The sequence below is a fragment of the Chrysemys picta genome, chromosome 18, assembly GCF_011386835.1.
Source record: "Chrysemys picta bellii isolate R12L10 chromosome 18, ASM1138683v2, whole genome shotgun sequence".
Lineage (NCBI taxonomy): Eukaryota > Metazoa > Chordata > Testudines > Emydidae > Chrysemys > Chrysemys picta.
The window spans coordinates 5,738,882-5,750,219 of NC_088808.1; the positions used below are offsets into that span (position 1 = coordinate 5,738,882).

At 56.2% G+C, this 11,338-nt stretch overlaps 1 protein-coding gene across 1 annotated transcript; it reads right to left on the reverse strand.

Moving 5' to 3' along the window:
- Nucleotides 1–1,137: 1,137 nt before the first annotated feature.
- Nucleotides 1,138–9,755, reverse strand: PAXX (PAXX non-homologous end joining factor). The gene is made up of 7 exons (XM_005291437.4): nt 9,577–9,755; nt 5,550–5,610; nt 4,273–4,322; nt 3,981–4,171; nt 2,998–3,078; nt 2,231–2,327; nt 1,138–1,634 (listed from the first exon to the last, which is right to left on the reverse strand). The coding sequence occupies exons 1-7, from the start codon at nt 9,672–9,674 to the stop codon at nt 1,595–1,597; spliced, it is 618 nt and encodes a 205-aa protein (XP_005291494.2). The 5' UTR covers nt 9,675–9,755; the 3' UTR covers nt 1,138–1,594.
- Between the last annotated feature and the right edge of the window lie 1,583 nt (nt 9,756–11,338).

Genomic DNA, 11,338 nt, shown 5'->3' on the forward strand with positions numbered 1-11,338 from the left:
ACGAGACCCTCATCTCTCTCCTGCCGCCAGAGCCTTCTCCTGGCAACCCAGCTACCGCTCTCCTTTCAGCTCCTGCTCCACCGGCTGCAGAAAGGGCAGCCTCAGGCTCTGCCCCTGGCAGGGGGTAAGGGCAGAGGGGCTCCGAGTACCAGCAGCGGGCCCTGGCACAGCTAGGGTGCGGCCCTGTCTATACCAGAGCACAGCCCCGGTGGGGAGGGACAGGAATTGTAAAGCAGGAGTGGGGCAGACAGCGTAGATTGGGAAGGAGCCTTCCAACGTCCTGGAGCTCAGCTGGGGGCAGGGCAGCTAGCCCCAGCCTGTGGAGGGGGCCGGGCAGGGCAGAGGAGCCCAGGAGAGGTGAGGGGCAGAGAAGAGCAGTGGGGGCCCAGAAATTTGCATGACCCTCCCCTGCTGGGCTCAGCATGCTCTCTCTACGGGGGCTGCTGGCTGGGCCCTGTCGCACGAGCAGTTAGTGTCCAGCACTGGCTCAGGTCTGCCCCGCTTAGAGACAGGCCAGGCCACCAGGGGGAGATGGAGGCCGGAGCACCCACTGCAGCCCTGGCAGCGGACACCTGCCCCAGGAGACGATTGTGTGGGACGTGGGGCTGGGCTGGTGCAGCCATTGCAGAGAGCCCGTGTGGCCTCACCAAAGCCTTTGACGATCAGTGCAGGGCCCGGGAAGCCCTGCATGGCTCGGCCGGGCTGCCAGTGCAGGACTCCGGGCTCCCAGCAGGCAGTGGCCTTTGGCCGTTACTCAGCCCCATAGCCAGAAGGAGTTCAACCGGGAATGAGTCTGTCCCCTCCCCATTTGATGGGGGAAGGGGGGGACCTGTATTATGTCAGAGCATTTAAAATCAATAAATAGGAAAGCAAAGAGGTGGTGATGTCATGAATGAGCAGCCTGATACGGAGATGGGGCAGGGCTCGAGGGCAGATTCTCGCCCCCACCCACCCCAGCTCCGCTCAGCCACAAGGAGAGGGGATGCCCGCACGGCGCTAGATACATCTCCGCCTCCACAACAGCCCTGCAGAGACTTCAGACCCCGCCCCACTCCCTACAGCCCAGCCCGTCACTGGGCGGCAAACGCCCCCTGCACGTGGAGTGGGATCTTCACAGGAGAGACGATCCGAGCAGGCTGGAGTCATGGGTTTATTTAGAATAAGTTACAGACACACAGCATGGAGTTAAAACATGGTAGAAAAGTCATTAAAACGTAATTCATGACAAGCCCCTTGCATGGAGCGACGGCGACGGGATGGCCTGCCAGCAGCGGGGGACTGAAGGGAGCAGCTGGGAAGCGTGAGGCTCGACCCCCTGGTGTGTGCATCGACTCTGCCAGAGCTCAGGCCGTGGCCTCCATTGGAGGCTCTGCTCCCCGCCCCGGCTGCACGGCTTGTGGTCACATAGTGGAGGGCTCCTGGCCACGTCCACTCCCCACGATGTGGTTGAGCACAGGGCCGGGGCAAGGCTCTCGGCATTCACACACGGTGTGTGGCAGGAGGCTGGACGTTCATAGGTAGGCGGTAAACTAGTCTGAACAACTCATTAAAAAGCTTCATTAAGGGGACGCACAACAGAGGGGTCCAGGCTGGGTCAGGAGTCTTCAAAATCCACCCCGGTCGGTGCCTTCTTACTGGAAGAGAACGAGGGTTGCCAACTTTCTAATTTCTGAAAACCAGAGCCTCCCTCTCATCCTGTCTCTTCCCCGAGGCCCCACTCCTTGCCCCGCCTCTTCCCGAGGCCCTGCCCCCCCCATTAACTCCCCCCCCCCCCCCTTAGCTCAATCTTCTCCACCTTCCTCCTCCACCAGCTGCTCTGGGGCCGGGATGGGAGCTGGAGCCTGCTGTCTCCCTGCCCATGAGGCAGGTAAGAAAGAGGCCATGGCTGAGTGGGACCTGGTGCAGGTTGATGTCCCAGCACCTCCCCCCCCCCCCCCCCCCCCGTGGTAACCAGACTTTTGGTGGCCAGTCAATACATCTGGCCACACTGAAGAGAACAGAGAACGGGGTTGAGTCACTGGCTGCGGCACTTGGACAAGCAAACTCAGAGGGCCATATTGGCAGCTCTGTAGCCGCTAACCATCGTACAACCCCCTCCTGGTCAAGGCTACCAGGCAATGGCCCAGCACGTCTGTCCAGGCTGGCTCCAAGTGGCCATTGCAGGTCACTGGGCTGCAGGCAGCGACCCGGGGCTGGGGCTGGGAGAGGAGCAGACCCTGGGGGAAATTACCTTTTGAATCCTGGGTTAATGAGAGACTCTCCTGGGACTCGTTTCTTGGCTGTCACGGCTGAGCCGCCTCCCCTGTTCTTCCTGGGACTACTCAGGTCTGCTCAGAAAGGAGGAGAGCCGCTGGTCAAAATGCTGCTGCGGCCAGGCCAGGGTGAAACCTCGTGTGGCGACATTAGGCTGCATTTACTCAGCCTGGGAGCCACAGAGAACCACAGGGTCTGTCTGTGGCCAGTGGCCTCTATAAAGCCACTACCGGCAAGCCACCAGGGACATGCCGAACCTGTGCTTTTGGGCAAGAGGGTCCCCGTTCCATCCTCACTGCTGGTGCTGTGTGCCAGGTGCCCCGCTGAGCGGCCGAGGCGCTCCTGGTTGTCACCAGGTTTATGGTGGTGTTTAGAGAGGGACATGCTCCTAGTAAGCTTTGCTGGAGTGACACTGGCTAGAGAGCAGAGTCCTTTCAGTGCCTGGCAACGTTCCCACCATGAATCCAGGTGGAGGGGCATTAGGGCAATGCTGGCCAGCGTGCGGTATTGGCGATGGATCTCAGACACAGCACATACCCCATGGCTGAGTTATTGTTGCCGCGGACGCCTCGGTTCCCTGACTTTCAGTGACCATCGGTGAACCCCAACGTTGCATTAACATGGCGGGGGGCGTTTAATGGGGAGTGGTGGTGTCGAATTCATGGTGCACCGGGGAGTTCTGGAGAGTGAATGTATCCAACAGCAAGAAGGGCAGCAAAATCCTGACAACCATCCCACCCCTACCTGGGATCAACAGCCTTCGGCTCTGTAGCAGGTTCTTCTCTGGACTGCATGAAGCAGCAGCAGCGGCAGCATCCTCTGCAGCTAGGAGAAGGAGACAGACGATATCTGGTCAAGGTTTGCCCCAGGTGCAGCGTACACGGCCCCGTGCTCCCAGATCAGCTGCTTCGTGCAGTGGTCAGCACCACCCGGGAGGAGGTGCTGAGCAAATGGGGGAAGGGCGAAGTGCACGTGGGCTTAGAGTGATGCTTGCACAGCTGGACTTGAAAATACCCCCGAGCTGCATTCTCCACCTAGTGCCTCCCCCACAACCCTGCCCTGCACCCCGCAATGGGTCACCATCAAACTCCCAGGGCACGGTGCCCAAAAGGTCCCTGTTTGCACTCCATCAGCTCCAGCTGGGTTGTTCTATTTACACTCTCCTCGCAGCCACCTGCCCGCACAGCCAGCAAACAACCACAGGCCTTTACTCTTCTGTGGCCAACTGAGGTCCTGGCAGGCTCCAGCTATAAACCAATCCAACTATGGCTTCTCACCAGCCCTTCACACTCCCAACTTCTGCACCCCTCTCAGAGCAACAGCCCTGAGGGCTGGACCCCCTTCCATGACTGTGTGTGGGAGAAGTGAGGCGGGATGCAAGTTACCCCAAACTCAGAGGAGGGCAACACAACCCCATCAGCACCCCCAGCACACACACACCCTCCGAGGCTGGCTCTGCACCCCGGCGTGCTGTCCACACACAGGCTGGCCCAGTCGCAGCTTGGTTTTCCAAGTGCAGGTAAAACATTTCCCTCCATTATAGGTGGCCATGGTGCAGCCACCTCCAAGCACCAGCTTCCCACACACCCCGAGGGCCATAATGAGGAACCTGCCCGTGCCCAGCCCTGAATTAAAGCAGTGGACAGCCGATAGTAAGATAATGGCAGCTGAAAGCAATGGCCCCCTTCCCCGATTCCAACACACACACACACACACACACACGGTACCTTCAAGACGTTTCTCCAGGCTGCTGACACACCCCACTAAGCCAAACATCAGCGCCTGCAACTGTTTCCTAGCTTCAGAGCACGGTAGCTTGAATAGGTCAAAAGTCAAGCTCCAGGTACCTTCCTTCAGCTGCAGGGTGGCTTTGCTGTCCTGCACTGTCAAGGCAGCTGCTCTGTGCTCAAAAGCTTCTCTGTGCAAGGAAGAGATTGGAGTGAGACAAGGGTTTCCAGACCCACCGGAATGAGCCCTGATTATTCATTCCCAGGTGGAAGATCTCACCTGAGAGCTCACCTGAACTTTGTGCTGTAATCTTCAGAAGGACACATCCCACTCTGGGACTTCTGAAAGAGAGAGACCCCCAGAAGAAGGCTTAGCCGCCAGTGACAGACACAAGGGGCCTGATCCCGCTCTGCCGCATGCAGCCCCTTGCACCAGCGAGCGCGGGTGCAAAGCACCCTCTGATTTTACAACCACTCTGTACCGGTGGAAGCAGCCATACAAGGCCCTAGAGTTATGGATTGGCACTGAGCTATTTCACAGCGACTCCATCACACCGGCCTCTTCATTGCAGAGGAGGATTCCTTCCTCCCACCGAAAGAGAACATTGGTGACCAAATGACTGCTGGATGACCTCGCAGAGAGCAAGTACGCCCTGGGGTACATGGAGCGCGTCTTACAGCTACCCGCACTGCTACAAATGCGGGCCTTGTTTCTAAGCTGAATTTGTCTGGTTTTAACTTCCAGACGCTGGTTCTTGTAGGGCCTTCTCCACTAGGCTGAAGGACACTTCAGTACCTGTTTTTTTCTCCCCCATTAAGGTACTTATACATAGGTTTGGAAAGATTTAATGTTTATGGATATCAGTAAACACTGATTTCTGCGCATACACACAAACGGATGAAAAATATTTCCATTGATAATCATCAAAACTTAGAGATAGGCAAAGTGAGAAAAATACCACCTGAGAACTTCTTAGAGGTTGATTGAAGGATATTTACTTTCGATATTTTGACATGTGATACTGACAATGTGTGTTTTAAAGCTTTATAACAATTAAGCTTTTTAATCTCAACATCAACTGTCATTTAATTATTGTCTGACCCCCCACTAATTTCCCACAACTGTGAAAATTTAAATACATGAAAATATTAAAAAATTCTTTAAAATAAACATTGATATTATCCATCAAAATTATAAAAAATAAAAATTGAATTCTGCCAAGCCTACTTTTACAGCCACAATAAATATATATTATTGTTCCTAAAAGCTTGGATAATAACCCTTTAAAGTTATAATTAGACACTTTGGTTTTCTTAGGATTATTTTTTCCTGATTTTCTCTGCTTATTTTCAGGCCAAGTGTGATGTTTTTAAAGGAGCCAAACTGCTGTTTTTTAATCCATGTTTTTAAAACATTGCTCTCCTTAAATTATAACGTATGTATAAAGTTTAACATCCCCCTGGTCCCCGCCACATTTGAAGGTCCCCTTTAAGTTGACTTGTGTGTGGTACCCATTGTGACTAGCATCTCAGCCACCCAAGGTTGGAATCTGCACAATTGTTACCTACGTGTCCCTCCAGCTTCTCCAGGGTGAAATCAGTACTCCACACCTCGGATGCATTGGTTACACTGGGGAAACAAGACGTGATGAAGTTAAAGGGACATTATCAACGTGACATCTAGCCCATTAAAAAAAATGGTTGAAGTAGTTTGGGGCCCCGTGCCAGCTGCGGTTTTTACAATCACACTGTCCTGTGTTTAAGAATTGTTTTAGTCTCTCCTTTTACTCTGGGGAAGACCAGCCCAAACAGGGGAAAGTAACTTAACTGCTGGGAACCGATTATACCAGGGAACCAGTGACCTGTAGGACACACATAAAGAAGTTATTTCTCGAATCTTTCAGATACAGCCGTGGGTGTGAGTTGTAAGAAGAGAATGTCAGTCATTCAGACAGAAATGCAATTTTAGTTGGCATCCCTTTAATACAAAAAGCAGAACAGTTCAAATCAAGAGAGTTGTATTCTCCTTCCTCAGTTGTCCCTTTACAACCCCCCGGCAGTGCAAAGGGGCCCTCAATGAAGCCCAAATGCCATTTAGGTCCCCTTTAATGACTCCCTTTGTGCTGCTAAGTGGAGGGGAAACTGAGATCCAGGCCCTCGCATTTGTTTTTAAAAAGGGGCGCACAAATTTAGATACGAGTCCACACAGATCTGGCGTTTCCGAGATTCCCACCTCGGGTTAGTCTCTTAGTGGGAATCATGTTGGGGTTGGATTTAAACTCTTCTCTTGCGCGGGTTGCCACGGGTGCAATGAGCTAACGTAGGAGAGACTGACCCGGGTGGGCGGACTCACGTCTCCAGTGTCCCAAGGGAGCCCCCCAAGGAGAGAACAGGCAGGAAACAGCAGAGAACTGGACTGGTGCGATGACACATATAGAAACCCTCCCATTTTGCAACTGGGTGCGGTTTCCACCAGCAACATGATTATCTGGGCTACTTGCTACCACCTGGTCCATGGGGTTGTGAAACAGGAGGGATGGGGTTTGTGGTCAAAAATACTCACGACCTGCATCCTCCTGGCTAATGTGACAAATTGCTCTATTGGACGATTGCTATATCCTGAATAGTGGTGACTGGGAATGGGGGGGGGGGGCGGGGAGTGTAGCAGATGCCAATTTGAGGTGAATATTCTCTTGGCCAGATTCTACTGGGTTTATGGCGCTTTGTGCTATGGACTGGAGCAAAGTGGCTCGTGAATAACCAAGAATCTGGTTAATAATTATTCTCTAAATTCAGCTTTTTTCTCTCTCTCTCTCTGCATTATCACTAATTCAAAATAGTAGCGTGCAAGTTGACTGGATAATGGTAATAGCATAATCTCTTGTTAGAACATTGTAAACCCTACTACCTGATTTTTATATTAAACACTTACTATACATAATACAATAAATCCCTGATGTTAGAACCTGGCTATGCTGCTGCTGTAGAGGGCTCATCACCCAGCAGCTGGGGGCCACCATGTGGGCTCGGCAGGGCTGCTGGCCACGGGGCCAACGGCTGTGGGTGGGATCTTGGGAGTCACGTCCCAGGGATCTGCCCCACTCTCCAGCACTGCTCCAGCTCTGAGCTGTCTCCACTGCCTGGGACCTGTGGGGCCCCACCTGCCTCCCCAGGGAAAGAGCCACCTGGGATTGGTGCAGAGGCTGGGCCAGTCTCAGCCAGTCACAGGGGACGGCTGGGGCGGGGGGGCGGAGGGGGCGGCTCAGCTGGGTCCTGCCAGGCATGTGGGTACTGAGGGAGCCTGGCCCGGGTAGGCTCTGCTCCTGCTCCAGCCTTGCTGATTGCACCCCCAAGGGGCCGGAGTTATCCTGCCCCAGGACCAGCTCTGGCTGTGCTGCCGGCTCAGCCTGGCAGACAGTCACCTCCCATCAGGGCCGGCTGTTGTGGTTGGGGGTTAGGGTGTGGGAGAGAGTAGGTCTCTAGTGGGTCTGGGGGAAGGTGCTATGCAGTGGGGGTTGGGGAGATGTGTGTGTTGGGGGGGGCTGTGCAGTGGGGAGATCTGTGTGTGTCGGGATGCTGGGAAGTGTGGGGGGTCTGGGTGGGGCACTGTGCAGTTGTGGGCACTGGGCAGTGAGGGAATCTGTGGGGGGGCTCTGGGCGGGGAGGTGCAGGGCACTGCAGTTGTGGGAGGACTGTGGGGGGTCTCCAGCTAGGGGGCACTGGGCAGTGAGAGGATCTGTGTGTGGAGGGGTTCTGAGTGGGTGGGGGAGTGATCTGTGGGAGGGCACTGGGCATGGGGGTTTGTGGGGGTCTCTGGGTGGTGTGGCACTGGGCATAGTGAGTCAGAGGGGTGCTGGGCAGGGGGGTAGCATGGTGCAGCATGGGACTGCCCTGAAGGGGAAGAAGCACGATGGGAGTGCAGGGCCGGGCTGGCCAGTGTGCGTCTGGCAGCTCCCGGTTTGTAAACAGTGCCCTTATACTGCGCAGGGTGAAACGGGGCAGTCCCTGCCGTGCCATGACCCATCTCATCTCCCATTGCCCCTGGCCAGCCCGTCGCTCTGAGGACTCTGCCCCCCTGCCCCATGTCCCCATTTCCACCATGGGGGCACACAAATATGTTTAGCACCAGGCCCACAAAAGGTTAATCCAGCCCTTTTTGGGGTGCAGGCTCTGGGATGCAGGAGGGTTGCAGGCTATGGGGAGTTTGAGTGAGGGGTGGAGGCTCTGAGCTGGGGCAGGGGATTGGGGTACGGGGGGGTGCGGATATGTGGGCTCTGGGAGGGAGTTAGCAACTCAGCACGTTATATAAGAGAAATGAGCTGCAGTGAGTGATTTCATATAGACATAGAAACTGATAGAAGACACTTTTACATATTCAAAATGTGAGAGGCAGAGTTTGAGGGAGGGAGGGTCTGTACAATATTTCACCGCATTCAGTCTCCTGGCTGGAGCAGTAACGTAGCCCTGCACAGGGCTGCCCAGAGGATTCAGCGTCCAGGAGTGGCGTTGGAGCCACGGCGCTGCAGCATGCCAGGGCTGCTCCCAGACATGGCGTGCTGAGACACAGGGGCTTGGAGGAAGACAGAGGTGCGGGCAGCCTCCGACATACTCGTGGGGACCCCTGTGGAAAATTGCCCCACTTGCCGCCCCCTCCCCCCCCGGCAGCCCTAGCCCTGCAACACTTGTATAGGATACAGAGGAGCCGCGGTGATTAAGTTTTGACAGGCTAGGAATTGGAGCCCTGTGCCTTTAAGACCCCAGTCCCAGCAACCTGCCCTCTGCTCCGGGGCTGACATGCAGCGTCCTGTGAGCAGAAGGAAAACCGCCTCTGCACCCCGACACCCCTAGATTAGCGAGCACAGTGGGTGGCTCATCCCACAGGGTCACTGTCCCCCCCCCTTCGCCTCCCCCAACGCGGGTATTGTCCCTGCACGGGGTCTGGCAGCGTCTCCCCCCGGGGTTAACCCCGGTTCCCACCCCCCACCCCCAAGTTTTCCCCTTCAGCCCCTCTCCTGCCGCTAGCTACAGTAGCTGGAGCCCCCCTGGCCAGTAAATTTCTGCCCCCTGCTCAGACCCTGACAGCCCCCCCCCCGGCGATTTGCCCCCTGAATCCTTTGAAACCCCCCCAAAGAGGCGGTAGCAAATCGTAAGCAGAAGTAAGGGCAGAGAGAGGGCACTGGCTACAGCGAAGGTTACTGGGCATGCTCAGTGCGGGTGCGCATGCTCAGTGCACCTAAAGTAGGGAAACGGGAGCAGGGTCTATGGAAATCGACCCCCGCCCCCAGGCGGCTCCAGCCACGCGCGGGGGCTCGGGAGCGCTGCGCCCGAGGGGCAGTAGCCAGCTCCCGGCCGGGAGAGGGGCCCGCGCTGCAGCATCTCTCCAGCGCCCCCGCCCCGGGAAGCGGGACCCCGCCGCTCTGGCCCAGGCCCCCCCGGGAGGCGGATGAGCAGCCGCTCCTGAGGCCGGGGCGTGCGGACCGCACGGGGGGCAGGGGGAGGGATTTCCCCGGCGCTGGGGGCTCACAGCTGGAAGGGGGGGTCCCTGCAGCCTCGCGCCCCCCGGGGTACGGGGGGGGGGTCAGTGCCCCGCACTTACTAGACATCGAAGCCGCCGCTCTCCGGCGCGGCGCAGTAGCACAGATACTGGTGCCCCCCGTGCCACAGGGCGTGGAAGGGGCCCGCAGGCTCCGCCATCCCGGGGGCGAGGACCCGGCAGCGGGGCTGGGGGCTGCTCCCCTGGCAGGAAGGGGCGGGGCGAGCGCGGCTCTTTAAACCTCCCAGCCGGGCTTCAAGGGGGCGGGGCGGGCCGGGGGGGGCGCAGGCAGGTTTCCGCTTTTCCTGCCGAATGGAAACAGGTGTCGCTCTGGATTGAGCCCCGCCAGGCGCAGCAGGCCCAGGACGTGAAACTGACCCCACCGGCCAAGCAGACAGACACCCCCGCCCCCCTTTGCAGGTCCCGTGGCGATCTGGGTAATTTAGGGCCCCGAGTTTGCCAAGTACTAGGGTGCCCAGATGGCAACTGTGAGAAAAAGGGGCCCGTGTGGCGGGTAATAGGCGCCTATATAAGAAAAAGTCCCCCAAAACGGGACTGTCCCTTTAAAAACGGGACAGCTGGTCACCCTCCCAAGTACCCACCAGTAACTCCACTGACTTCCGACCAGATGCAGCGTTAAGCACCCGCGGGACTGTTTGCAGAACCAGGGCGCAGAGAGCGGCAGACAGAGCCAGGCAGAGGGAGGGGAACAGATGTAGGTGGTGTACCTTCTCCCCTGTCTGATCCCTCTCCGGAGTGACTGGCCGGGGCCAGGGCCTGCAGAGCAAACCAGGGGAGGCTTCACAGCTTGAACCAAAGAGCCGGGTGCTGGAGCTGGCCGCCCCCATGCTGGGGGGATTGGGCCTGGAGGGGACATACCACACACCCTGACCAGTGGGTTACATTATTAGTAACACAAGGAAAGACACTCGTTGTTCAGTTACAGAGGGCTATTGTCCTGATTCTCTCCCACCTGCGTTGTGCAAAGAGAAACACAACACCAGTCACCCGTTACATGCTCCGTGCACGTGCCAGCCCAAGGTGCAGGGCGTCCATTTCATCTTTGCCTAAATGAACAAACGTGGAGATTTCATCTCTTCCCTGCTGGTGCGGAGAATGCTCACACAATCCCACTCTCTCTCTCTCTCTCTCTCTCTCTCTCTCTCACACACACACACACACACACACACACACACACACACACACACACACACACACACACACACACACACACACACACACACACACACACACACACACACACACACCCACCCCCAGGCTGCAGAAACAAAATAAACTAGGCTCACTAGTTCTGAATGAGAGATTCTCATTCAAAAGATAAGCGGCCTGCTGTTCTCTGCCTTCTCCCTTCCCACCAGCAAGCACTAAATCACCTGCACAGGGCAACAGATGCATCTGACAACAGGCACATGGGAGAAAATCATTGATGCCCTGACCCTGAATGGGATGTGTGGCTCCGACTGCAGGATTGGGGCCTTTGTTCACTGTCTCTTTGTCAGTGATTGAAAATTCTTTCCTGTTTTCATTGAGAATGTTGACGTTTATAGCAGGAGATAGTGGGTTCCCCTCTATACAATATTTCCTTAATGTATATTTCCATATATATATGCAGGCAAGAATAAGGAGGGGAGGGATAGTTCAGTGATTTGAGCATTGGCCTGCTAAACCCAGGATTGTGAGTTCAGTTCTTGAGGGGGCCACTTAGGGATCTAGAGCAAAAATCAGTACTTGGTCCTGCTAGTGAAGGCAGGGGGCTGGACTTAATGACCTTTCAGGGTCCCTTCCAGTTCTATGAGATAGGTAT